The sequence below is a fragment of the Colletotrichum orchidophilum genome (assembly GCF_001831195.1).
Source record: "Colletotrichum orchidophilum strain IMI 309357 chromosome Unknown Scaffold_40.1, whole genome shotgun sequence".
Taxonomy (NCBI): Eukaryota; Fungi; Ascomycota; class Sordariomycetes; order Glomerellales; family Glomerellaceae; genus Colletotrichum; species Colletotrichum orchidophilum.
In genome coordinates, this window is record NW_019172996.1 from 133566 (window position 1) to 161316 (window position 27751).

Sequence of the window (27751 nt, forward strand, 5' to 3'; positions counted from 1 at the left end):
TCTCAAGCAAGGTACCCAAGGTAGGCTCTAGCTGCTGTGGAAGTCACGTTGTCGTTTGTACCATCCACACAGATGGAAGGAGCTGGGCTGCAGATGGAAGGATTTTGGCAGGGGCCCAGCACGGGAAAGAAGGGGTCCTATTCACATTCCCCGGGTCTCTGTGATTCTCTCTTTCCCACCTGTCTCTCTCCAGACCGTCTTATTCGTCATGCGTATCTTCCTGGGAGGCGTTAGGCCGTAATTCATCGTCGTTTCCTACCTACGGATACCTTATCTGTCTCTTCTTTTGCCCTCTTGCACATCTTCTGCCCTCCCCTGCTTGGCGCCCCCCGTGCCCCCTCAGTCTTGCATCAGAACCGACCATCTGTGGTACGTACCCTTTCCCACCATAGCCGCTTGTGACTGCACATATCCCACACACTCGAATCTGCAGACTCAGAGACATTCGTCCACCTCGCCCGCAATCCACCACGTACACGGTTGCACTCAACGCATACCGGTACCAAACTCAATGCACTCTGCCGTCTGGGCCACCCAGCACACATGCGGACAAAAGACAGACGTCCCATCTCGCGTGCCATCGCATGCCTGCTCTCGCCACTTTGGGCCATCAATTGACCACCATGGGCCCATCCACAAGCACCACCATCTGCCCATGTTTCTGCCACCTCAAACATCTCGAGCTTCGAAATCAAACCCTGAGTTTAGACCAGATGAAAGAGCCAAGATGTCGCTGCATCTCCTCCGCCATGCACCGAACCTTTTCCAGCGGGAGCCATATACTTTCAGTCTGCCGTCCATGACCACGGACCTGTTGTTACTCAACCAGCTCAGAGTCTATACTTGCAGGTTTTGTTCTTCTCTGAACCCGGGACCCTGAAGACCTCGGCTTCTTTCGAAGCTTTCCGATGCAAAAGTTGTCAAAGACGGCCACATCGAAATGTTCAATCTCCTCCTCTTCTGACCAGATTCCCAACACAGCCCACCCTTGTGTCTCATCGACCACTACAAGCCGCCCTCGTGTCACCACCTCGTCCTCGTCCAGTCACGTTGGGCGTGCTTTACATAGATTATTGGCAGCCAGACTACCTTAGCTCGACATATTGGACTTTGCCGCCTACTCCATCTACCTTGAACAGCGTCCACTTGGCATGCAGACGGCCCCTAAGAAGTGCTGCCCCGGATAGATAACCCGCTCGTCAGCGACATGCACACTGCACCAATAGCCCTCCGCCGCTTGGGCCAGGATACTTTTCAAGGGGCTCGCAGGATCTCAGCGACCAGAGATTGGCGAAGCCGCCTGGTCTCTCAGCCGCTGGAGACAGGGACGTGGGCAGTGGGGGTTGGTTGGATGGCGAACAGCACATACCTTAGTCTCATTCAACTCGTCGGTGCAGCGGCCTCTCGAGTCAATAAAATGCCCGAAGCAACGAAGCAAAGAGGGGAATATGTTTCTTTCGACGCAACTTCACGACTCGCCGTGTCCTCGGTAATCATGCATGTTTGTATGCCATGTCGAAACTCGACGAAGAAACTCTAGCACCGCACTTGGTACCATATCGCAGCACATAGTGGAACGTTTATCTCCTCTTTTCTTCTGTTGAAGCTCCAGATCACACCCCTCCCGAACCCACCATCCCTCCTCAGGCCAACCAGAGCGCCGCCGACCTCCCCGAACCCTGGTCTGACCAACCCTTCTGTTGAATATTTCCCCAGACTATCCACATCCGTAGCTTCCTTCCTGACTCGTTACTGGGATCTCCGTCCGTCTTCATCTTTGACAACGCTCGTCTTGGTCTCTTTCCCCGCAAATTCCGGGTCTCAACTCCAGCGGACCCCATATCGCTCGCGGACTTGGTACTTGGCTAACTAGATTCCCGGCCTGCCAGATTAGCCCTCCCGCTTAGTAGCAAGACTACCGTGAACCGTTCCTTGGCCATGCAGCTGGCTTATCTTGGCACCCAACCCATCCAGCGCAGTCTGACCGGATTGTGCGGCCGTCCCACATAAGCCATGCGTCTTGTTGTGTCACGAGAAAGCTTAACGGCGAGAGGCTTGCTCCATTGGTGATGGTTACTTTGGTCAATGTCCATCTCAGCAATTCTAACCAGATAACCCAGCATCGTTCAGAGATTGCCACCTCTTCTATTAGTTCGTTACGCCCGAGCACCTAGCTCTGCAGTTCGCTTCCCGGAGGTCCGGCTCCGCGCCGCGGTACAGGGCTCCTGGTGGACCCTGAACTCGCGGTACAGCTTCTGAACCCGCCACCACACATGTGCAACGGCGGTCACGCGCCGTATCTTCCCCAACTCCTGTAAGTTCTGCCACCCCGCCTCGTTTGAGTCAAGTTCCGACTTGGTGGGCGAGAGCTCTGTCGCAGGCCAATCTCGATGCTCTGTTATCTCTTGCTCGAATTGGGCTTCCCTGTCAGCAAGCATGGGCCGCAAGCATAGGCTAGTGTCAAGCGATTGCGCAACCCCGCAAGGCTGTCATGGAGGATGAAGCCTTTAGGGTCATCCAATCATTTTCTTTTGCAAATACATTCCTGTACTTGAAGGAGACTCATGTCTCTGTAATCATTCCGAGGCCAAGTCCGGATCAAGCCAAGCCTTGGCTTTGACAGGTTTGCAACACATCCATATGCCGGTCAGTCAAGCCAACCTTATCTCAATAGCGTGGAAAGGTGAGTTATCTTGTTCTAACCTCAGAGCTTTCATCTTGATCATTCTTGTGGTTGTCTTACCAGGAAATACAGCAGATTGTATGTGAGAACAAAAGAAGGAGAGATGTTGGATAGGTTGCGACGGTCTAGTTTGATGTGTAGATAGGATCTATTGATGGAGGTCCGGTGGCGACTATTAATGAACTTTTTACGCTCAGTTCAAGTTGACTTAGTCGGGGTGTAGTTGCGAAGATCGAAGTTTTCTACTTGGTGCAAAGATTAAATTCCAATTAATCAATATCACAACCCTCTCCTCAGAAGTCCCTCCCAGCCTCGTAACAGATTGTGGAAGCTTTCTCGTTACTTCAGATAGCTCAACCTACGCCCCAAGTTGTAGCTCAAATAAATGATCGCTCGAGCAGAGTGAGCTAGGTCCAGTATAACATTTGCTCTGCTTATGTGACCATATTATGCGTCAGATAAAGGGCACTGTTTCCCACTTCATTGAGGGTGAAGAGTTTGTCTTAAGATAATTCCAATGTACTGCTGCCAATCTCCAAGGAAAGAGGATTCTCCTACGGAACATCATCTCGAGCCATGAGATCCTTCATTGCCGCCAGTCGATCGCCCTTGATTTGAGCAATCTCTTCTGCCTCGGCCTTCTGCAACTTGTTCATGTACTGGGTAAATGCATTGCCAAGCTTAATGACGTTATTGAAATGGCTTGCGTTCGGCTTGGTCCCTTTGTTCTCCGCTAGCGCCAAGGCACTCCTGACACAGTTGCGGATCTGGCGGCCGTTGAGTGGTTGCGAGGCCCACGAGTTGACGACCTCGCTGCCCAGGGCGCGACACTCGTCGTGCGACAGCAGGGCCGGCGATCCGTCGCGGCGTGGGCGGCCGAGATCTTTGATGAAGATCTTCCAGACTTCCTTACGGAGGGCTTCGTCGAATTCTGGCATGCCGATTGTGATGTGGATCCTGGACTGGAAGGCTTGGTCGAAGGCGCCGACGCGGTTGCTAGTGAGGAACATGATGCCGTTGAAGTATTCCAGTGTTCGAAGAAAGACTGCGTTGTGAATCAGGAGTTTTCCAAGCTATTACGTTTGACGATCTAAGGACAGCTTACTGGATACTAATGCGTTTCTCTGCAAATTGTCGTAGTCTCGGTCCTGCAGGAAAATGTGTGCTTCGTCTAGCAGCAATATAGCATCCCATTCCACCGCACGATTGAAGATATCCGACAACTTCGACTCGAGTGTCTCAGGATCTGTTCCGAGATCTCCAGCGGTTACCATGTAAAGAGGCTTCTTGAATGACTCTGCGACGCATTCTTTGTATACCAAGTCAGGATCCATTTCTACCACAAGGACAACACAGCACGTACCTGCGGTCAAGGTTTTGCCAACCCCTGGAGGCCCATGAAGAAGGATAACCAAACCATCACCTTTTCCCTCAACAAGGTCCTGGAATCCAGTACTGTGCGCCATATAGGACTTGACCATTGCCCAAATGACTTCTTTATAATCTGTTTTCAGAACTAGCCGCGACCATGCATTTGTTGCAAACTCAACCGGTTTGAGGCTGGCGACGTGGTACGAACCTTTCTACCAGTCAGTTCCAATGAAGTGAAATGGTGCATGCGGAAACTTACCCCACGATTTGTCGCGGAGGCTGAAAGCAACTACCGAGTGAGGGCAAAGCATGAGGGCCAAATCATCCGGCTTACTGCTTGCTGGGATGGTGTCGTAACTGTGAAACCATTGGCTCCGCGTCGCTCTCACTTCTTGGTGAGCTGGATTAACGTTGACAGCTGGCTCAAAGGTCCTATTCCTACTAGATGAGCCAGAACCTCCGCTAGCCTGTCTACTCCATTTTTCGATGGCTTCGGTTTTGGCAAGCCTGGCAATTTCAATGCTCTTGAGCCGGTCTTGGTGCATCGTACTCCCAGCTCCTTCACTCACAATCACTCTCAAAATGGAAGAACTGTGTTGGCCATGGTCTTGGTGACTTACGACCTGCTGAAATCTGGACGTTGTGTTCATTTCCCAGAAGTGTTGGCCTCTTGCGAGTATCTGCGCCTTGACAGCATCTGGATCTTCCACAAATCTCTCTGGCACATACACCAGTTTTGCGATTGCAATTCCGCCGTGGAAACGGTCAATTGTAAGTGCTGAACGTCGTTTCGTAAAGGCGCCCACTCTCGCATTGTAATTTATATCCCAGCAGCGCAGTTCCAGTCTCATCAGGCTCGGGCTATCGTGTTCCCTGATGACAGTCGGGTAGTCTACCATGTAGCAAACCGGATGTAGCCCCGAAATCTTTGCGAAGACAAGTTGGCCCGGTTTGTAAAGCATCCACAGATTGTCGTATTGAATCAGAGTGCTGGGGTTGGCGGAGTTCAACGCATCGAACCTTGATCGAATTTCACTGGCATTTTCCCCGAGAAACCCTAGAATGGCCTTGGTAATGCCAATATTGGGTGCTGAGGCTGTGCTGTTGTGGGCAATGGGAGACCTTGCCTCCGTTGTCGATGATTCCCTTTCAAGCGCATCTAAGCGTAAGAAAAGCGACACAAAAGGATAAAAGAATGTTGTTTCTTGCCGTGAATCCATCTCAGCAAGGGGAAACTCTTCAAGGCTCTCTAGAAACTCGCTGAATTCCCACCAGTCGACCTCGATCCTTTGACTCTGGATGTTCCCAATCTCGTCCACCGCATGGAAGAATGTGACTTGTGGCACGCGGTCTGTATCCACATATTTCTCGCCTTTAGACGGAATACCCTTTCGCTTAGTCGTTCTATAGCGGCCCTGACGATCTCGGTATGACTGTATCGTGACGTGGCCTACATTAACACCAAACTAAGACTTGTGAGAAGCGTTATTCATGGACTATGCCAACACATCCACCTACTTCATTGACTTCGCGCAGAGGAGGCGAAGAAGGCGGAGGAGTCAAAGAAAGAGACCGGTTGATTCTGATTCCACCTCCATCGTTGGGTATCATCATACGAGGTGGCGGAGGTGAAAAAATGAAGTTACCAGCCTCGCCAGTTGAAGTATCTTGGCGACTGTGTAATCTGTTTCGATCAGGTTCGATGAGGTTGAGTGACGATTTGGTTTCTGAATCCATACCGGCGGGTCAATCTTCAGGTCTCTAGAGCATGAACGACCAATATCCTCAGGAATGTCATCTGTAGGAAGCGAGCCATGTAGACCATCCATTTATATCGCAAGCACCCTTGTTCTTCATGCCATCTACTACGGGCGGGATCAATCCGTTTTGGGTAGCTGGTATGTACATTGTACATATTAAAGCCTTGCAAGCATCATCAAGTATGAGTACAAAGGACCTAGACTTGTGCAGATGGTCAAAATACCCTGGGAAACACTCATCTCCCCGCAATGGTCTGCGTATATTGGACCAGCTTCTTGGCAACAGTCAGCCTGCGTCTCACATCGAATGACATCCTATCAAATCACATACACCATTATCTTCCTTGTCGTGTAACTCAGTCTTATCATTCTCAGATACTGTGAAAACCATTGGGGACCTCACTCCTTCCCACTCCCTGAGAAAGTTCCATTCGTGTGGACGAATTGCTGCCTTCTCGACGTCTTCAGCGGTTTCATTGGTTAGCCTGATTTATGAAGGTCAGACAGGCCGCATAACATTGCTGCACTAGAACGTAGCACTGATTTTGTAGGCCAGGGCAGTCGAATTCTTGCATATTTAGGCTGATTCCAAGTTGCCACGTCAGTGACGGGAAGCTGGGCAGTCATGCAGGCTATGAGGCCATACACCATCTTTGACAGATGGCACATTGCCTCAGACGATCACCTCTCTCCGAGAACATGAAGTCATTGAAAAAGCCACCCATATGTCGGCCATTCTCTCCTTGATCTTCACACAAAAAGAGCATTCCTGGAAGCGATTTCCCTGAAAGAACTTCGTGAAGCACCGGCACAGGCAGAAATATTGATCACGTCATGAACGACACGTTATCGAATGTCGGCGAGCCCCTAGACCGGGGCAGCCCGCTGAAACGATTGATCAGGCTGGGCCATCCAGCTCCAAAAAGACCCACAAAACCCCGGCTTCGTGATGGAAAACTAAGTCATCTTCTTGAGAAGACCAAGACCCGGGAATTCCAATCCATGGAGGAAGTAGAGCTAATAGAGTCTTTGAAAACTCTCCAAACTGCTGAAGAGACAAGGTTAGATACGGCAACGTCATCATCTTGTAGCCCAGCCAATCCCGCCGACGTAAACCGACCTGCCTGGGCGCTTGACTTGGCAAAGAGCCCATTCCTTATAGACAAGTTCGAGCAACTGGAAGTAGCGGTAACCGAATACAATGCCGCGGCCTCTCAACAGAAACGCGACATTGTGGCCAAGCACGGCTGCGAACTCAAGGATGTTCTGCTTCAGGCGAATGCCTTGCAGGAGGCTTTTAATGTCAAAGAGGAGAACAGGAGCCTTGGCAGCAACATCCAGGCTGGTTTACAACAATTTTGCAAATCTACTCTTCACTATGCAGCAGTAATGGACGCATTGGCACAGCATCACCCCGAATGGGTCAGCCTCGCTTGGGGAACAATGAAATTATTGCTGATGATTCCAATTGAGTATCAAAAGGTCAAAGAGGGCATCGTCGCCAATCTTGGTCGTATAGGCAGCAAACTTGAGCTGGTGAGCCTTCTCCTGTCATTCTATTCATTCGAGAGGATGACGGGTGCTGCATCGGCAATTTACGCTTCCATCGCAGATTTCCTGGGATTCTGTGTGCGGTATCTGCGTAGCAACTGCTTGGGTATGGGAACTTCGTACTGAAAACACCATCTGTTCAAACCTGCTGACGACATAACTCTCCCATTACCAGTAAAAACCTTGAAAACGATAGTCACACCTTTTGACACCAGACTTGGTCCCATTCTCAAGACCATTGACGAGAATTATGCCATTTTGAGGCTAGAGGCCGAGGTCCAGTTCATGATATATCAGTTCGAGAGACAGTGTAGTCTGCAGAGGGATATGGTCGAAGTAAAAGAAGATCATGGGCGCATTATTGGCGTGCTAGAAGGTAAAACAAAGCTTGAGAATCTGTTCGAGAGGTTATGCAATGCTTACGTATTCAATAAAGAAATCATTCGTAGGGATGACATCAGTCGGAAAAGAAGAGTTCAGGCAATTGATGGTTAGTGTGGAAATCAGAATTCGTCGCTAAGAGTTCTAACATTGTATTTAGCATCTCAAAGTCTCGACCAGACGCTACTCAAACCGCCCAGGCTTGAAATATGCGAAGACTTCTTTCAAGACCTACTTCCACTGGACTGCGATCTCCACCAAATTGACCTTGAAATGGATATGCTGCCGATGTCTGAGCTGTCTGAGAGCGTCAACGTCCTTCGCCTTCCGTCGTTTCAGACATGGCTAAGCAGCAAAGTCTCTGGCCTTTTGTGGGTGGACGGGTATGGAATTCCTCGCCGCCCTAGTTGGACGACAGACCTATCTCTCAAGATTGTGCGGGCGGCCACGGAGAGCAGCTACGACACGCTGTCATATTTTGGGAGTCTGCGTCGCGGTAGAGTCGACGACGCACCGAAGCCACGCGCTCTCGTACAGAGCCTCCTGTTCAGCATGCTCCAGAAGTTCCCGGCAGTGACTTCGCATGGCGACCCGGAGCTCTTCAATGCCGAGATCTTCGTCGCCGCCAAGACGGACTTGGATCTCTCGTGGAGGATCTTTGTGGAATGCCTGCGCGTCCTCCCCTCTTCGATCATTTACATCGTTATCGAGGGTGTCGACCATGTCAATATGATTGGGGATGAGAAAGGGGACTTCGAGTCTTTGTTGGGGCGCCTCAGCAACATCTCGACCGAGCTTCTTAATGAGAAAGTCGTCAAAGTGGCCCTGACGTCAGTTCGACCAAACGCAGGATACCAGCACTTATTCCCCAGCCTTGATGGACTCGAAGTTACCTATGAACACAACCTTCTCATACGCGTACCAGCCGCGGCGGCACGAAGGCGCAAAACCCGATCGAAATTGCAGAAAAGAAAATCACCCACCCTTCATTCTCCAGGTTTAATGATGAACAAAGCACCGACTGATATGGCCAGCGACTTTGCCCCTTCTGACTCGGGCGGAGATGGGGACGGCACCATAAGCGACTCAAGCTCCGATTTCGACATCTTTGGTAAACGCAAAGGGACTGCGGGAAGGGCTGGCGCTCCGAGGTACTCTTGGTCCGGGCCGGCTTCTGGAAGCAATCGGTCAGAAATTGTACAACTCGATGACACTGAGACAATGCTGAGGTCGACGACAAAGGAAATTGCCGATGACTCTGATAGCTCATTCGACATATTCGAGACGCACACAGAGTTGCCCAAGGAAACACAAGCTAGCGGAGAAGACTTGTCAGATTTTGCGCCTTAGGAATTGAAGCAATGGGAAGATGCTATCGTGAAAAGAAACAAGTGAGAAACTTTATCGAATTGATGCACAGTCAGAGGCTCCGTGAGGAGTTCTCCTCCATTTGGTTCTGCCTCTATTACTCTAATTATAGTCTCACGCAAAGAAGGGGTCCAAGATTTGATGCGAAACAGCTCCCTGTCCGCTCTTGCATTGCGCCGATTTTTTCATAATGGCATCGTATTTCTTCGTCTCACCCAAAAGCTTGAGTGAGCGTGACAAAAGAAGATTTCAACGCTTTTAGGTATTGTCTAGTGTAGAAACAGGAACCAAAAGATCCGCGACGAGACTCGGAAACACCACAATTGATGAGCAGGGGCCGGCATAAGATTGCAAATCTTTGAATTTCCGTATTACATTGAGCAGACCAGTCATTAGGAATTTTTCAAAACTTAGAGGAACAGAAAGGGGAGCCGTTCGGCGTCGTAGATCCTTGACTGCGCACAGTAATAAGGCACACTGTCTCTCATGATCATGTGACTGGTCACCTTTCCCGAGAGGAGTTTGGAATACGAGACATGAACACCAGTCACCTTTTGGTCAGAAATCGGCTGGCTTACACCAAAGAAGATGTCCGGAAATTTACCTCATCGAGCACAGCATGGCCGGTGAGTTGGTGCGGCTGGCCAATGACTGGGATGCCCCGACTCAAATGGGTTGAGACATCCAGCTTGCCAGATTTCCGACCACGCGTCACCCCGAAAGGAGTGGGTTGCCTGACAAATAAGAAGGTTTGGTTTGATCTACGAGTAAGCTTCGACTCGATTCTCCCCGCGTCGATGCACCCACTGCCCTCACCGCATTCAGCACCTTACAAAATGACAGATGCGGAAAGCAGGCTGTGCAAGCATGGTAACTTTACGAGACCGTTGACATGTGGTCTGCTACCCGTCTCCGGAGACAAGGACAGCTTCTTTATTGCACTGCAGGAACCTCGCCGATAAGCATCGACTAGTGCCGGGTATGCCTTCAAGCTTAAACGCGGGGTTGAGACGGACAAGGTATGGTAAAAAAAAAGAACTTCGACCTTGCTGCATTCAGGCCCATGTTGGCCACCCGTGTTAACGGACATTCAATGAGGCAGCTAAGCCGTTGATGAAGCACTTCAGTCGAGTAATGCGAGAGCTACGCAATATAATATGTGAGGCGTTATGGCGATGACCGCCTAGAAACGGGATCGACGAACGACCTTGACGGGTGCAACATTGGCGACTGCTTGGCGAGGCCCATTGTTAGCGGGATTGCTGCATGTGGGGACGACGACGATCCTGCGGATAATTGTCCGAGAGCACACAGTCTTTGGACGGTTCATGTTGCCAGTGAATTCGGTGACTCAATGTGGGATAGGTTATACAGTTCCCCCTTGCTGCCCCTTCATTACAATATGATGTGGAATGAGCGTCCCGGAGCCTTAATTCTCCAACATGGCTAAAACGGCAATGAAGGGGAGGCTTAGCGGTCTTCGCACTAGTCGAGAGTTGCAAGCGACTTTGAGACCTCGCTACGGCGGTAGTGCCGTTCTCGAATCATGTCACTAGAAGCTTAAATTCTCCCCTGTCTTCCCTCCAGCTAGCGGTAGCGGGGGATCAACGGCAGGGCGGGTAAAAAAGACCAAAAAAGAAAAAGAAAAAAAAGAGAAAGACGGAGGCCGGCGGAGGAGACCGCGGGCGGCGTCTTTCCAGACCTCGTGTTCCATGCTACGGATAACGAAAGAGACAACTTTCGCCTTGCTCCTCAGCACATGCAAGGTCCGTCCCAGTTATGAGATCAGCCCATCGGCGAACCTGAGACTCGGCAAACGTTGATTTCGTCGTTGGGCTAGATTGATTCTAGTCCTGTGGTATTCTCTCCTGCACGCACGTTCTGTCTCTGGATTGACTCTGGATCGACTCTGGAAAGTGAGGTCACCATGTGTGTGTGTGTGGTTCATTTCAGGTGCCTTTCTGACAAACAGACGCCGCTCGCGGCTACCGTACCGATGGGGACGAAGCGTAATAACTTCAGCTTAATTTTACAGTCTTTAAGCTATTACTTTATCGAATTGCTGTATCGATCTAAGAATCTTGATTCCTGTTTCTCTGTGCCCGTTCCTGTTCGACTGGAGCAAGTCCACGCGATACAATTACTAGATGACGAGGCCGACAGGTCTTGGCGTCTTTACTGCTGTTACCAAGCCACCAAGCACAATGCGTCCAAGTCGCGTCCGGTTGCTGAAGCGATGGGCAGATTGTCTATAGATGCCTATTGAAACCTGATCGCATGGCAGGCGGACATATCGGACTACGACGCGCCAGCCCTTTGCCAGCCCGGCGAGTCATCGACGCAAAAAAGAGGGCGAGTGGCTACACATCGTGCAAAGAGATCGGACCTGTAGCAGATGGTCTGAAGGCACCTATAATTCGGCAAAAGATGAAGTAGACCTGACACCACAGTGAAGAATGTACTGAAGTTAGAACGGAGAAGCGAGGCCCAGACCGAGGGAACACGACTGCGTGTGACGATTGACCGCAAAAACTGATTGTCGCCTAGAAATATGACTGGCGCTTGTGGTGGTAAGCTTCCGACACCTGCAGATCATCAACGCATCTGTCGGTTGCCCGTGATCCTAAAGCCAGACGTAAGTTACGAGGACAGGACACCAACGAAGCTCGCACGATGGGAACTCTTCTGGCTGGGTGTGTGGTGCCGCTGGTGCGTGGTGTCTGGCGCGTTGGGTACTCACTGTAGTCCGTACTGCAGAGGATTCGTGGTGCTGAGCAGCCCCGGGGCGAGCAATGGTGAAACGCGACGCGGGGCGGTCCAAGTTAGCGAGTGGCCGACAAGATCAGCCCAAAACACTTGCGGGTAAACCTTCTTCTCGTTGGGATCCACCCCGAAGCTTGTCTTTCTTAGTTCAGACATGGGACGGAGCCGGCGATGCGCGCGCGGGGTGGGCCGTTGTGGTCACCCCCTTTGGAATTGCAGCTTCACCCGAGAGCGAAGCGATCCCTGAAAGCACCGCGACGCGCTGCAACTGACTTGCTTTCCATCGTGCGGCGGCTAGGGTCTTCGGCCTCCTCGGACGAAGTATGTTCGCCTAATCGTTTGAGATGACGACGCGATGGAAAGAAAGCAGATGTAAGTGGCCGTGTCCGTATTCACTCGGAAGATGCGACTATATATTTGAATCAAAGAAGCACCACAACCACATACTTCTACTCGCCAACTCAAATCCATTTCAGTTCATCAAGTCCCACTACTAAAGGCTCTTCACCACTTACATTCTCTACTCCACGTCTATCGCTTAAACCATCCACTTGAACCATCAAACAGCACTCAAGATGCGTTACACTCAGCTCATCCTCTCTCTCTTCCTCTTCTTCACCTTCGTCATTGCTCTGCCTGCGCCGGCGCCGGTTGATGCCGTTGCCGCGCGAGACACCACCGACAAGAACAACAAGGACGGCGACAAGGCTACGAAATCCAAGAACAACAACAACAAAGGCGACAAAAACAAGTCCAAGGCTACGAAGAACAATGGAAACGATAAGCCCACCAAGGAGGAATGCGATGCTGCCAAGAAGTTGGCCAGTGGCATAAAAAAGAACATTGACATCCAGAACCAGGAGCTAAAGGACCTCAGCGCGTTGAAGAAGACCCTAACTGGCAGCGACACGTCTGGCTTTGCTGCTGCAAAGACCAAGCTTGCCGCAACTGTCGACAGTGGCATCAAGCAACGCGTGGAAAACCAGAGCATTATGCTCAAGAACAGCGCTGCGCGTGATGGTTTGGCAAAGGTTCGTCGTCATACGACCTCTCTCCAGACGTAGATTGTAAAGACGCGAGGCTAACCAAGTTTTACAGGTCGAAAAAGCGCAGGGTGATGAGAAGAAGCTGGTAGCGGGTCTCAAGGGTGACAAAAGTGACCTTGACACCATTACCACTCTGGAGGGAGATTTCAAGGGAGGCATCAAGCAGAACGAGCAGAACAGGAAGGATGCTCTCAAGGGCTGCTAAGCAATTCACAGCTGAACAGGGCTAAGGGCATGGGAACACGTAACACGCCACTAAACAGACCAAGGTTGACCTGGAGAGAGAACGAGAGATGTATATGGGGGATGCCCAATACACCGTGTGAATTAAGCCAGTTCAGTAACTTGCCGCGATCTTGTTCAGTCACTCTATTCATTGACATGCTGTGAGTTTAGATTATCCAAGTCTATTGTGGTGCCGATGAGTGATTACATCCCACTGGTGAGTACAGTTACTAATTTGATGGCTGCCTTGGAGCCTCTATGGCCTGTACTCTCGGCTGTAGTTACCGGCCTCCTGCCGGACCGTGTAGTTCCTCGGAGTTCAGTCTGTTACGTGTCGTCGTGCCTGGTGAGGGACTACTGAAATGATGAGTCTCTTGCATGGCGCCAACGACGCCAATTAGTTATGATGACCTTCTGATAAGGACCTTGACTACGAACTCAGTGAGTTGCTCTGTTGTCAGCCTTTAGAGTGTGGACCTTTGATTAAATGCACGGAGAGATTCTAGAAACAAACACTGATCTGTTGTCGAAGGCGGTGCTGAGATGGAGAACACATGGATTTTTCAAACGTTCGGCGAGGATATATACAAAGAGCAAATCCTTTTACGCAACACACATGACTTGTCAACTGATTTATGGAATCCTGCGGTTTTTCACAAGGCCAGCTCAGCAGGTGCTAGATTTTACAACATCGCTGTGGGTGACCCGAGGTATGATGAGCGTAGCCGCTGCCCTGGAATAACATTCGCTACAATCGTGTATAAGTGACTGACTTACTCAATTAAAGTCTGAACACCCGTAGGGGATTCTTCCCCAAACCCGCCAAATGATGAAGTGACGCCTTGCTTCGGTCCCGATTCCGCGATTTGAGGGATTGAGTCCAACCTCATTGGCTTCTGTTAAAAATATACTCCGTCTATGGTTGAGGTTTGACTTTAACCATGACAACACACGAGTTTGTTCTTCAAGGTAAGAGAGGCCGTCCTCAAGCTACCCATTAGATTAGGGCTCAGTGGGAGATCCGGACATCTCATCAATGTATCTGATTCTACCTTTGCACTCCAGCTTCGCCCTCAAGTCGACCCGGCATTTTCTCTCGACCGCCTAGATGGGGCTAGCTGCCCAGCGAGCAGTAACCTCATGACTTGAATGTAGCTGTCAACATTTCCAATCGAGATTTTCAAGTTCTTAACATGACAGAAGGCAAGATTTACGAGAAATTTGAAGGCTCGGGTAACAGACCCCTCACTGGGCACGGAATGACTTATTTCACTTTTGAAGTTGTCACATTGAGAGATTGAATGATTACTTTACTTTGGACAGCAACGCACTAGGTTTCTTACTGCAAGTTAAAACTTTTAAACTTATTGGATGGATTGTGACAAGTTTCAAAAGCATAGACTGATGAATTTCGAAAAGTAGTCCCGGGTTGTGACCGCGTGGGGTACAAGGTCCAGGCAACAATCCTTTTGGATCAGGGTAGCAAAGTGCATTGCGATAATGCCGCGATCTGGAAAATCCATTTTGTTTAAAGTTCTCTTGACTGTACTGCATTCAAAGCGGATTTTGCGGTGGGTTAGAGTGCACAATTCCATGTATTGGCAAATCACCTCTAGTCTGTGAATTCGCACCTTTGCTGCTTATACCGTGCAACCAGCATGGCGAATCTCGAACCTAGCGAGGACCTTCATGGAGATTCTAAATATTATGATTCTTTTCATTAGGCTTTTCGTTACGTTACTACTTACGAAGCGTTCGTTGGTGTCAGTCTGCTCAACGTGCCGTTCCCAGGAGTTTGCGAGCAGCATTCTTACATCCATATCATGCATTGCCAAGGTCTTCATCGTGGACTATTGAAACCCAGGCGTTATTACGTGAAACAGCTATTTAATCTTTCAACTTTCTTTTGAAAACCTTCTTTCTGGCCTTGAAATGCAACTGGCTCAGCAAAATTCGCACTTCCGTGAGCTGCCATCAACAGGCACGATCAGACACTGTCCAGATGATTCCCACCTCTCATGACTCGACGCCGCACCCTCAGTGTCAATAGGATAGCATCCTGCGTAGGCGAGCGGGGCCGAGGAATCAGTGCGATCATTATTCAGGGTCAACGACCTTCGCCGGATCCGATACTTACCGTCCACTCAGGATGCCAAGTGCTGTGTTCCTAAAAGACAGCTCGGACAGTTGCGGGCGGGAAGGAAACCTTCGATTCCATCGGATGGAATGGTACGAAGTTGCCTTATTTCCAATCGATAATCAAGCCCCCTCGCCTCTCTTCTCTTTTTTCTGCGGGAAGTCGCCGGGGAACAGCACCACTTCCCCTCCGCCCGTACTCCCCTCCAAAAAGATCCGCAATAGTAGCTTACACGCCGTAGCTCACACGCCGTAGCTTATGCGCCGTGCTTTGAAGTGGGTGACACTTGCGGGCAAAGTCCACTTATTATGCTTTTAAACTCGAGATCTTTCGAGCCTAAATGAGTTGCGAGGGGATGGTTGAGTTTCAATGCGGAAAAAAAAAAAAAATTGATGGGGGAGGGGGGGCTCTCTGGTGCCCTAGTCATGTTTCTTTTTGGCTTTTGCTAATGCTCAAGGGAGGCCGGTCTTGTCAGCGGGCCTGGAAGTACTTACTTCCTCCCCTCGTTAGAATTTATCCGGTCTGTCGACTGTGAGGCACAGGAGTTGGTGCAGTGGGAGCTGTAGTTTGGTAGGTAGGTGTTCGCCTCCTCACGACGTCACGTTCCTGGCTGGCAATCTTCTTAAGATAGCCATATGACTCGAAGATCTCTTACGGGGAGGCTGTCAACAACTTGACGTTAGTTGAGATCCAGGGCCGGTTGGCAAGGAGTTTTGCTCCGTAGCGCGCCCAAGATGAAAACCCCGGCCGCCGAGCCGGAGATATTTAGTCTCCACTCATGGCCGGAGACATAAGACTCTGGGGGTGTTCCGGAGCGCCGGTTTAGTCTCAATCACCATCTCGATCTTTCACAGTTCCAACATCCAAACTGACAGCTTGGCATTGCAACTAGCGTGCTTGGTGACGCTTCAGTTGTGATGACCTGATGACTCGTGAAAAATCCAAATTCCCTTATCGCATTCGCGTGAACCCTACACAAAGCGCCGGTTCTCGCGTCTCTACGAGGGAGTTAACGTCTTATTCCCTCTGGCCATTTTGCTTTCTCGCTGCACGAACGCTCAACCTCCCATACAGGGTTTGTCGCAGGTTTTGCGAGCTGTGACCACGTCCACAACCGTCCGCACCGGAAGCAGAACGGCTCAAGAACTTGCGACGTTTCACCCGCGTGGATCCCACCAAGCTTTTCTTGCTTCCGTGCCTGAAGAGCCTCAAAAAAAACGCATGTTTCGCTCCAGGGATCACCCTCGGTTTGTGTGTTTTTTGGGGGAAAGCAACCTGCAGTTGGTTGTGGGGGACATGGAGAGAGATGAATAGGGTCCCATCATTAGTCGTCGTGTTTCCGGCCAACGGTTAGCCTCCGCAAGCGTAAGGGTGGTGGGAGGCATGCTCGAAAGCTTTGATCGCCGGGCCATCGGCGTCGGAACCTTGACACCTCTGTATGTCAGCAACAAGGATCACATCGTCGTCGAGCTGAGACCGAGTTGTGGTATTTGTAGTCGCAAGACCGCACATATAACCCTGATGCTGCATCATCCGGTCTCTGCTCACTTTGTCTCATCACTCACATCATCGTGCTGGTCACTCGTTTCTTACAATCCTGCTTTTTTCAAACACTGTCCTTTCTTTACAACTTGCCGGAATACATCTCCGCCTTCTCTCCCGCTCTCACAGGCTCGTAAAATAACATCCCAAGTAATCACTTCAAGATGCGCGGTTCAATCATTGCTGCCACGGCGCTGCTCGCCGCTTTGGTCTCTGCCCATGGCAACATCGTCTCGCCTCCTCCCCGTGGTGTCGGTGCAGCAATGGCTGCAGCGTGCGGACAGGCAAACGTCAAGGCTGTGACAGCTGATCCCACCATTCCTCTGGAAGATTTCACCAGCCCTCCTGCAACATGTAAGGCCGTCTCCATATTATCAAGTGGATGAATAACTTATTAACAATACTTCCACAGGCCAACTTGACCTTTGCCGAGGAGCCAAGTTTGAGGACAATAAGGCCAACGTCCAGACCTTCAAGGCCGGTCAGGTCGTCAACATGAAGGCCGAGATTCCGATCCCCCACGAGGGCCCCATGAATGTTTCCATCGTCGACACGGCGAAAAACAAGGTCATTGGACAGCCTCTCATTGTCTTTGACACCTACGCCGACGAAAAACTTGCGCAACTGCCCGAGAACAACACCGCCTTCCCCGTCACTATGCCCTCCAACCTCGCCGCGGGTACATGCGCCAAGGCTGGCCAGTGTGTGTTGCAATGGTTCTGGGTTGGAACCGCGGCGAAGCAGACGTACGAGAGCTGCGTAGACTTTGTAATGGCTTGAACAATTACAATGGTCGCCTAGTTATATATAGAGAGAAATGGGAGGTCTTTTGAGAGCGTTTGAGCACGTAGATCAGCGGTCATCATGTGAACGCTGCGTCATTTCTGAGCACATTTCTTATCATGTTTCATGACAGTGACATATGGTCAGCCTTATTGCTACCTGATGTACAACTGCGTCTTCGGCATCGCAGTGTCGGTATAACCCAAAACCGATGTCACCCGAAGTTCGTCAACCACCCTCATTTCAACAACGAGTTCAGCATGAAGCGGTCCAATCCCAAAGCAGCATGACGAGGAGCATATTCCCCATGAAAACTAGAGGAAACGCATTAATTGGCATTCGCATACTCGGATCCGTGTTATCGTCATTGAAAACCGATTGACTTTTGGCGTCGAAGGCAGAGTGGTTTTCACTCTGCAGATGAGCAAAGTTGTACGCCGGCGCGATAACTATGGATTCCGTCGGTCTCGCTTCAGCTTAGTCTGCCAGCTGAGAAAGTGAGGATTGGAAATAAGCTTGGTCCAAATCAGGTCAAACTGCGGTAGAAACTGGAACTGGCTATGGATGCGATCGAGCATCTCCAGGCATAGGTTTGCCCATCTGCTCTTTCGCACCAAGTCCTTCAAGCAGATGCGTGATGTAGAGACTGAGTGCTCTCATGCGAGTCTGTCTTGTTGGTATGTTTGTGCATGCCCGAAATGTTTCACAGACTCGATTTCTCCAAGCAGATCGGAACCGGAGCTTCTTCCCAAAAGTCGACAAGGCAACGCTCGTCGGTCGACCATCCTCCTCAAGCCGCTGTGGGAGCTGGCTTACCTAAGTGAGTGGGTTGACACTATGGCCATCCCGTCGTTCTCGGGGCCGGACTTCAAGTCTGGCGACAACGAACGCTCATACCACTCGTAGCTGTGAGGAGTGACTTCGTCCGGCGACTCACCCGGCGGCTCGCTACACTTGCCGCCGCCACCACTGTCTTCATTTATTGCTGCTGGACTGGCCAGCATGATGGTGCACTGCTTCAAGGCGAGGGTGTTGGGCATCATGACGGCCAGCATGCAGCAAGACGAAGACCATGTAGTCGCATTGAAAACATAGTAAAGCGAAACAAAGAATTATGAAATGATTTTCATATTAATATTATTGCCTGGTATATTAAGTCTAAAGCAAAGAGGCTAGGAAAAATGAAGAGTTCACCCCTGTCTCTGGAACGCCGCGCCACCTTTCTACTTTTGAAACTTCCACATGGTCAGGTCCCTTAGGCAGGGATAATGATCAAATCGATGGTAGTGCAGTAGCTCAGAGGCGAAGTCGCACCAGTGAAGGCATAAATGTGCTGACCAGAGCCCGTGTTGCCATCGCTGACCTTGTTCGCGGGGCGGATACAGAACTGGTAGGCCTGGCCATTGGCGTTCATGAAGACCTGGGAGGTCCCGTCGGGGAGAGTGGTATAGGAGAAGATCTTCATAGCCTTGGTATTGTCGTTGGACCAGTAGAGCAAGCTGTACGAGGACGAGGTTGAGATGTAGTAATAGGCGTTGTGGGTGACAGAGTAGAGGCTGCCGTCCGCGGCCACGATGAAGGTCTCACGGCTACCCTGTCTGTACCAGTTGTCGGTCATGTGGGTGGCATCGTCGGACAGGGCCCACTGGGAGTTGGGGTTCACGATGGGGTTGAGGCTGAGGTAGCCGATGGTGCCGGTAGGGGCGCTGGCGGCGACGTTGATGGTGGTGGTCGAAGTCACGGTCTGGACGACGATGACGGTGCTGGTGGCTGCCGTGGTGGTGCTCGAAGCCGCGCCGGTCACGATAGTCTGGATAGTGGTGGCGGAGGCGGTTATGGTCGTGGTGACGGGAGTGGCGAGCAGGGAGCAAGCGGAAGAGATGACATCGCCTGAGTCGAGCAGTCAGCATCATGTCTTTCAATGGGGAGGGTAATAATACGTACCAGAGAAACCGGCCAGACCAGCAGGAGTACCATCGCGGCGAGCTTTTCTGCTAGAGCTGGTGGCGTTTGTGGAAGGCGCCACATCAGGCAGGGCAACGACATCAAGGAAGTTGCCATCATCATCCTTGGTGCCGTTGACAAGAGGCTCATCGCGTGCCCAAAGACCACGTCTGACCTTGACGGAGTGATCAAGGGGAGTGGGATCATCGTGAAGGCAAGTGGTAGTGGGACGAGGAGGCAGGTCACGCTTCAGCTGCTTGGTAACAGCAACCAGCTGAGTGGTGGTGCTGTATGAGGTAGTCAAAGGAGTGACGGTCGTGATGACAGTGGTGGCAGGGACAGTGGAGAAGTCAGTCTCGGTCGCGGTGACGACCGGGGTCGTGTAGCCGAGAAGAGAAGAGCAGTAAGGCTGAAGGCTGGAGGTGACGATGGCGGAACTGGCACTGGCGACGGCGCAAGGAATTCTGGGCTTTCCGGCGTCGGTTGCGTTGGTGTAGGAAAAACTGTAGGAGATAGTGTAGTGATCATTGCCACGCCATTGGCCGTTGTTGGTAGCGTAGCTGGTGTCCCAAGACTCGGAGTACTGTGTATTATTAGAGATCGCCTCAATGACACAATAAGATTAGACGAGTGATAGAACGTACCAAAGAGCAGTACTGTCCCTCAGGAACTCCGTTCTTCAGGACAAAGAAGGTGTTGAAGAACTGGCAAGTCTGGGCGGGGGCGTTCGAAGGAGGGTGAGCAAGATTGTACTGAGACTGAGCAGTACAGGCAGCTGCGCAAAGCGAGGGATCGAAAGGTCCGTCGGTGAAGATCTTGGAACCCAAGAAAGTGTCGTAACCGGCGCAGTCGAGGGGAGCGTTGATAGAGTTATCTCCCAAGTAGACAGCGGAATTGAAACCGGGCTGGGGATCGGCGCGCTGGGCAACGTAGCCGTTGGATCCGGCAATGACAACCTCGAACTGGTTGCGCCACTGGCCAAGGTTGTTGGCGGTGTTCTCGTAGACGGGGCCACCCCAGAACACACACTTGATAACATTGGTGCTAGGGGGGTTGGGGCAGGCATCGGCGGGTTCCTGTGTGAGGTCAGAATATGTCCACAAGTATTGACGGAAGGAGTAAGATGCTTACGACAGTGGGATCGCGCTCAAAGTAGATGTTGAAAGCAACGCAGCCGTTGATGGCGTCACAGTTGGAAGCGCAGGCCTGAGTGTCGTAGCTGCTGAGGGTGGTGTAACCCATGTAGCCATAAGCACTGCTGGAGCCCTGAAGGTTCGTGAAGGTGTTGAAGTAACCAGAGGGGGTAGCAGCGTTGTTGGCAGCCGACGCAAGGTCTGCGGAGCTCAAGAAGGCGGCCGGGGTGTCGGGGCTCGGGACGGGGCCGGATCCGGAGGGCTGCGGGTCGCAAGCGGCGCGCTCGACGAGACGCTTCTTCTCCGACTTGACAGGCGCAGTCTCCTGGGGGAGAGGGCTGGCATTGACCTCGGCAACGACACTGGCGGCAGCCGCGTTTGCATCGTAGGGCACGATGGTCGGTGTAGCACCAATGGGGACTGTGGTCTGGGGCGGCTCGGGAGCATCGTCGATGACCTGCCAGACAAGGTCTTGGGCCTTGGCGAGCGCGACAAAGGCGCTGATGAGAGGAGCAGACCGCATTGTTATTGTTGTTGATTGTCAGACAGGATCGGTCGACTAAAGGCAAGAACTGTTAAGTATCGGAGCCCAAGGGTTGAACCGAATGAAAAGGAGTGAAGAGGCTTGTGTTGGCTGTTGAGGTATTTCGTTGACAATGGTGGATATTCGAGGTCCTTATGTACTCAATCCACGATGCCTCTAGCCTCATAGTCTAGCCAATATCTTTTTGCTTTTGCGCTTCATATCGCACTTACGGCGACAACAATAGTGCTCGGCTCTCCTCACGACTCGCATCATGTTCACGATGCATACAGTAAGTAGTGTTGATGCTGAAATCTCATTTCCACATCACGCGGCTGGCAAGAAGCGGTGGAGGACTAGGTCCGGAGCTGAACCACGGAGCTGGACCATGGTATTGGGAAAGGTGGCCGTGTGCTACTCGCTCTGAGAGTCCCTGACCCCCTTGCTAGACATCCTTTCCAGACTGTTGGTAACAGATTCTGGACCCTTATGGCCGCACAGCGAGCTGGATTAGGCTTGAGTCCCTAGTACTCCTGGCTACAGTCGATGGTAGAGCCACGTGGATTCAACGTGCAGCCGCCTTGCCCGTTGCCAGATTGAGCAATTCAGCTCGCCCACGGGAGTTGGAGCTGAGAGTCCACGGACCCAAAACAGAAGATTTTAGGTAGCTCAGCCCCCTCGTGCCTGGTGGAGAACCCCAGTTTGCGTAAGGGCTGGACTCGGATATGCAGGGGTTGAAAGCAGGGGGTAACGGGCGGCTGACGATCAATAGTCCAACAAAGTGGTGAGAGATCGGTCGTTGGCCTATGAAGTTGCTTGGGCAGACGAGGAGACCTGAGGGACGTCCCTGACTTTTCTCCATCATAAGGCGCTAAGCGAGTAGACGCCATGCCTTTGACATGTTAGTTACCGACAGAACGGACGACGAGAATGCGCTTTACCTCTATTGCATGTCGCCGATCAATCTATTGAGTAGCTAAGGCCAAAATAAGCTCAATTCCTTAGAAACCCAAAAAGATGGGAAACTAATTATCGATGTGGTCCACACATGTGGATGCCAGGGAGAACTCTGAAGATTGGAACAAAAGATCGCACAACATAAGATGCTCCGGACTAAGACTGTCTTGCCCCTCGGACATGCGCAATTGAGAATTCGTAGGTGTCAAGCTTCATCAGTGCTTTCCCTCAGGAGTGACACTCAGATAGATTGATCAGGTGCACTTCAGAGTCGGATACACCACGCGATGAGCCACAAGCCAAAGCGTTGATTGTTCCAGTCAAAGGTTAGTCGCGTGGAAGCGGGAATGGCTAAGAATACCTCATATTATGTTTCCAAGGCGTTGCTAGGGTAGCACTTTTGCCCTCGGTCTTCCATAATGCCTCATCGTGGTCATATTTGCGGCACCAACACGCTTCAAGCCTTGCCCATGTTGTGACCCACGATACGTTGACTGAGGTATTTGCTGGAGGTCTGTCTGTCTCCATGATGAAGCAAAACTCATACCGCAGCATGATGGCTGCATTCACCAAGCAATCCGTGATAGGAGAATCAGAAAGCAAAAAAAAAAATTGAAGTGAAGTTATCATGAGCACCAGAAGCGGTAAGGTGAGCGCTGATCGTGGCGCCAGTCTACCATACACTAGACTGCCGCGCAAGCGAGGACGGAAGAAATTTTGCCGATCTTGAAGCTGATTGCACAGATTATGAGTCCATGCCAGGTACTAGCTTAATTAGTGGCAGCCCGGCCAGACACTTATGCCTAGATAGTCCTGGACCCAAATGTTCCTGGCTCTATGAGTGTCGCCCTCATCGGGAGGCCGCGCGGTCGCTTCCGTTACATCCGTTTTAGCAAAAGCCATCTTGAAATCGCATATTACGGTCTCCCGAGCGGCTTTTGGGCGTTTCTATGGAAGGAGAAGGCTTTGAAGTAGAGGTGCACTCACGTTGAAGCAGAGCTTTTACAACTCGAGTATCTCTTTGACCACCTCCCGAGCACCCGTATGGGCCTTTCTATCATCACCGTATATTACTCTTTTGTTTTCTGATCTCCACAGGTTTTGCTGTATCTTCCGAACGCGCGAACCATGGATTGAGTGCCGAAGTCGGCAACATTCCCGTCCTCCGCCGTTTAGAATTGGCGGCCTGGATTTCTGTGGCTTACAATGTCAGGCCACAACGCCTGAGAAATAACGCAATGAGGAATAGCGGCGTTGACATCGACAGGGGCGACAATATTGTGGCTTTCCGTCAGATGGCTAGCCCCGAAAGAGCATGAAATTGGATAGGAGAAAACCAGTGGCCCATGCCATGCGGCTCAGTCGGCATCTTGGTGAGGAACGATTCATCCAAAATAGATGAATATTTCTTTTTGGTAAAATCGTGCTTGATAAAAAAAGGTCAATGCGCATTGCAACACTGCCTCTCATGTCTGAACGCATTCCATTGTTGATGCCGAGGGTTGTGAAGTTGTCTGGTGGCTACATACATATGTAATAGTGTGTTAAAACAGAGGCAGAGCGCAAGGCTTTGACGGTCGGGAATTCGAGTTGATGCATTGACATTCATACATAACACATAGTAGAGCAAACGATGGCCTCACACTTGACCCTGAAAGTTTGATGCTGGGATCAATCTGGTCTGGTCTGTGCGACTAGGTGCCTTCGTTTTTTGAAGGCCTTGACTTTGAAATGGGCCAATTTGAGCTTGAGGGACGGTAGAAAGCATGCATGTACCCTAATGATCATTCTTTTGGCCTGAATTGGAAACAAAATGGGTCCATGAAAACGAGGACCACTCTCAGGCTTCATATGAGGTGTAATCCTTAGATCTTTCATGATATTTGCTGCGAAGTAAACGGCAGAGTCTGGCGTCTGAAAAAGAAAAAGAGTGTCGATTTGGTGCTTTGTCGTGACCCCTTCATCATGTCAGCTTTTTGATACTTTGGTCTGATTCCAGTGGGCAAAGTAGACTCGGTGTCAGCTTCTGCATCGTAAGTCAGGCTGAGCGGCCTTTGGGGTAAGTTCATCAGCCGAGTTAAACTTGGAATTTGACGACACCAGACTTCTGGCTTCGCTGTGACCATTCCAGCTTTTTTGCCGCTGGACCTGAGCAAAGGTTTTGGGGCATTTCGTTGAGGGTAAGTGAACCTAACATCATTTCCCATGAATGAAGTGTTGTCCATCATCAATGCAATATTAGCACTGAAGGAAAGTTTGAATTTCCCAGGACTTGAAATATTGAACGTCTGACTCTTGATTGTTGATTTTCAATGGGAACTCTTCAAATATGAGTCGACGCAATATCCTGACTATGAAGCCGGCATGAGGGTATTCTCAACCAACTACCTTGGCCGAAGCATGTGGAGGAACCTCACATACCTTGAGAAAGCCTATAGTGAAAGACGGGGGGCCCTCAGGGAATTCCTTAAAGCTTTAAGGCACAAAAGCTTACGTATTCCCCGGACTCTTCTAGTCTTTTCATGGCCCTCAGTAGTGGTGGCCTCAGCGGTTCGTTTGAGTTAGCATAATATCTTCGCAAAGCCTGATGTAAATGTTTGCAAAAATGCCCATACTCTACTCACCAAATGCCACGTTTTGTGGTGATCTTGACAGCACAGTCGTTGCCTCAGAGACGAAGTCGTAAACCAAGTGATGGCTATTCTATTGGCCTATGTATTTCACCGAGCGACTATGTGGCTCGTATTTACGCGGCTAAGAAGCCAAAGAGGTCCGAAAAGTCACGGCCTCCATCGGGACGTCCGAAGACGGACCGGTGGTCTTACAATGACACGGCGGCCAGGCTACTTGAGCGAAGCGGAGTGAAGTCGGTTTTTTCCGGACGCTGGTCGAAGGATTCCGTCCGATGTTTATGGCGAAAGCATGTCGGCAAGGACATAGCCGATGAACTACGAGTTAGATTCATCTGATGAAGGCATCCGCGTCGCCTCCACTGTCAGAGCAAGGCGTGCCGACAGCAAAATTCTAGGCTTGCGGCACCGTGGTATCATCCACTTTCCCCAGTTTCCCCGGTAATTTTCCGGACCCCAGAGAGTACAACGTGTATCGTCTGGAGAAAATTCTCCGATGATGCGTCTTCTTTATGTATCGCCATGTTCCCTTCTCTTCCCATCGGAAGAGTGATCAACTGCATGGACCGTCCCAGATACCTTTTTCTTAGGGTCTTGGCTTCGATTCCTTGCTTCATGATTAACTGCAATCGACTCATAATCCTTGATTATTATCATCAACAAGATGGAGGTTGCCTATGGTGCAGCCGGTTCGAGTCACAACATGGTCACAGTAATAATGGGCACTGAACAGCATTTCCAGCCTACAAGGGCCTCAAATATGAATCTCGCATCTTATTTCTTGCTTAATTCGCAAGCATCATCCTTGTGTTATTTGGGTAACGTCCCCCTTTGACTACCGCGAGTAGAAAAGCAAGCAACTTATTGAAAGTACCCTAGCTACGATCAAGGTTTAATTAACGGCGTCCTGGTGATGAACAACTTTATCAGCATATAAGTGTCCTTGCGAAGATTCCCCGAGGTTTAATGCGATCTTATGAGGTGTAGATGGCGGGAGTACTCACACTTGGAGCCATGGTTGGCGCGGGGGTCAACGGTCCAATTGTTCACGTTCTGTCCCATCCCTGGACTATCCTCCTTGCAAACGTCATCTCTAATTGTTTCAATCACTCAAATCGCGTCGATAAACGTTCCAATGATGTCAACAATTGGGCAAGTAATAAGTCGGCTGATTGGGCTGCTGCATTCTGTGTGTGAGCATACATTGCCAATCTTGCCTTCAGCATCGGCTGCGTCAACTGGATTGTGCCTTCAGAGATCTTCCCACCCGGCCTGCGATCACATGCTGTTGGGCTCGCAATCCAAACCAGTTGGTTGAGCAATGTCAGCCCTCGCAAGACTTTTCTGATTTTACATCTAAAGTGCCTTGCTGACATCACAAAGTTTATCGTTGCTCTCATCACACCTTGAATGCTGAGGGCTTTCACGTTTGGCACTTTCAACTTCTTTTTTACTAAGCCCAGTGCTCCTCATACTATTACTTCTCATTGCTCAAATGGGATGCTGACTCGTTAGCCTTTTGTGTGATTTTTGTTGTGTGAGTCTACTTCTTCGTCCTAGAAACTAAAGAGGTTGGATCGAAGCTATGAGTAAGCTTTTCGGCGAAAATCAAGGAGAGGCGTGTACGATCAGAACGACAAATACCAGGCAATATTTGGGGTTGATTCACGGGAATGCTTTAAAGAAAGGAATTGATATCGGCGTCAGTGAGGTTAAAGAGGTATAGAACCTTTCGACGTCCCGGATTTTCTGTCCGTGCGACTGAGGCCTGGATGTTCAAAATTAGTGATTGAATCGCTATGAACCGTCTCTTATACTTGAGTGTGAGCCGTCATCATGTCCAGTTCAAGAAACTGTGCATCCAGACTGCGCACCTAGAAGACAGCAGCTCCGAGATGATTTCAGGCATGCCTTCGCCTTGATTGTGCGTTCCATCATGAGCCAGATAATCACGGGTAACACCCCTCCTGGCGTAGGCACAACTACAAGGTCTCTGATGTCGTGCACGCCAGGATACAGATCGCCCATCTTGGTAATCACGTCGAATCCCAGGTCAACAATCAGCTTAACACCCGGCCCTATCATGCTCGGTTTGATGATGCCCCCCTTATTGAGTTCTGTCATGACAACTGTATGGCGCTGGGGGTTGATCTCGGACATTCCATCACCCAGCATCTCCAGGATGTCGACGTGTGGGAGGTGGCGCTTCAAGTCGGCCTTGAAACCTGGCGTGATGATGTTCGTCCCTCCCAGAAGGACAATAGTCAGATCGAGCATCCAGGCTTTGTGGTAGGCGTCGAGCAGCCGCCTTAGCGCATCCACTGCAATGTTGGTCGCATATCCCTTTGCGAATTCCTCGATATGCTTTATGATGTGGATGCTGTCCATTATCTCGTGTTCCTCGAGGTGGTTCGGTAAAGGTCGCTGAACCAGGATAGCGTGGGTGTTTTCATCTTCGTTCAATTCGGCAATCTTGTCGAGTGTCTCATCGACTGATGCGTCAGGTGGGAGTCTGTGTGATATATAGCGAATACCAGCCTATATTCAGATTAATCGATCTATTCCATTTGACGGCACAGTACCATTCTTACCTTGGCAGCCACCTCGGCTTTGATCTGCAGGTACTCTTTCGCGTCGTTCCCTGTGTCGAAGTAAATCACCCCCAACGTTGGTTCTATGTCATCCCGCGATCTGTGTTGGTAGCACCATCGCTCTACCTTCGCGGCCACCGGAAATCCTTTGAGAAGAGACGCACTGGTGAGATGGTCGAACGTGGGCTGGAGATCGTGCTTCTCGTCGATGATGGCGCCTCCTGCGAGTACGTTGAAAGACATGACGAAACGCGATGCACGCCAAACGACAAGGCAAAAAAAAAAAAGAATGCGTTAAAATCACTCAGAAGCTGTGATCTCACGCTCCTGCCATGATGACTGCAGAGACCACAGCCCAATTTT

The 27751-nt window shown here is 50.6% G+C and overlaps 8 protein-coding genes across 8 annotated transcripts; 4 read left to right on the plus strand and 4 right to left on the minus strand.

Moving 5' to 3' along the window:
* Positions 1 to 979: 979 nt before the first annotated feature.
* Positions 980 to 1873, plus strand: CORC01_05688 (uncharacterized protein; the record flags this gene model as incomplete). The annotated part of the gene is made up of 3 exons (XM_022617330.1): positions 980 to 1061; positions 1227 to 1450; positions 1613 to 1873. Coding segments are annotated over 3 exons (567 nt in total), but the record flags the coding sequence as incomplete, so codon positions are not given.
* A 1364-nt stretch (positions 1874 to 3237) lies between these two features.
* Positions 3238 to 5791, minus strand: CORC01_05689 (ATPase; the record flags this gene model as incomplete). Its single annotated transcript, XM_022617331.1, has 5 exons — positions 3238 to 3728; positions 3789 to 3992; positions 4047 to 4262; positions 4314 to 5520; positions 5573 to 5791. The coding sequence occupies 5 exons, from the start codon at positions 5789 to 5791 to the stop codon at positions 3238 to 3240; spliced, it is 2337 nt and encodes a 778-aa protein (XP_022476148.1).
* Positions 5792 to 6816: 1025 nt separating this feature from the next.
* On the plus strand, positions 6817 to 9096 carry CORC01_05690 (uncharacterized protein; the record flags this gene model as incomplete). Its single annotated transcript, XM_022617332.1, has 4 exons — positions 6817 to 7471; positions 7541 to 7741; positions 7802 to 7855; positions 7907 to 9096. The coding sequence occupies 4 exons, from the start codon at positions 6817 to 6819 to the stop codon at positions 9094 to 9096; spliced, it is 2100 nt and encodes a 699-aa protein (XP_022476149.1).
* Positions 9097 to 12452: 3356 nt separating this feature from the next.
* Positions 12453 to 13128, plus strand: CORC01_05691 (uncharacterized protein; the record flags this gene model as incomplete). Its single annotated transcript, XM_022617333.1, has 2 exons — positions 12453 to 12908; positions 12976 to 13128. 2 exons carry the CDS (start codon positions 12453 to 12455, stop codon positions 13126 to 13128), a joined length of 609 nt encoding a protein of 202 aa, XP_022476150.1.
* A 3863-nt stretch (positions 13129 to 16991) lies between these two features.
* CORC01_05692 (uncharacterized protein) lies at positions 16992 to 17607 on the plus strand (the record flags this gene model as incomplete). The annotated part of the gene is made up of 2 exons (XM_022617334.1): positions 16992 to 17181; positions 17240 to 17607. 2 exons carry the CDS (start codon positions 16992 to 16994, stop codon positions 17605 to 17607), a joined length of 558 nt encoding a protein of 185 aa, XP_022476151.1.
* Positions 17608 to 18422: 815 nt separating this feature from the next.
* On the minus strand, positions 18423 to 18665 carry CORC01_05693 (uncharacterized protein; the record flags this gene model as incomplete). The annotated part of the gene is made up of 1 exon (XM_022617335.1): positions 18423 to 18665. The coding sequence occupies one exon, from the start codon at positions 18663 to 18665 to the stop codon at positions 18423 to 18425; it is 243 nt and encodes an 80-aa protein (XP_022476152.1).
* Positions 18666 to 18865: 200 nt separating this feature from the next.
* Positions 18866 to 21210, minus strand: CORC01_05694 (uncharacterized protein; the record flags this gene model as incomplete). The annotated part of the gene is made up of 4 exons (XM_022617336.1): positions 18866 to 19500; positions 19555 to 20137; positions 20199 to 20630; positions 20686 to 21210. 4 exons carry the CDS (start codon positions 21208 to 21210, stop codon positions 18866 to 18868), a joined length of 2175 nt encoding a protein of 724 aa, XP_022476153.1.
* Positions 21211 to 26642: 5432 nt separating this feature from the next.
* Positions 26643 to 27631, minus strand: CORC01_05695 (uncharacterized protein; the record flags this gene model as incomplete). Its single annotated transcript, XM_022617337.1, has 2 exons — positions 26643 to 27335; positions 27389 to 27631. The coding sequence occupies 2 exons, from the start codon at positions 27629 to 27631 to the stop codon at positions 26643 to 26645; spliced, it is 936 nt and encodes a 311-aa protein (XP_022476154.1).
* Between the last annotated feature and the right edge of the window lie 120 nt (positions 27632 to 27751).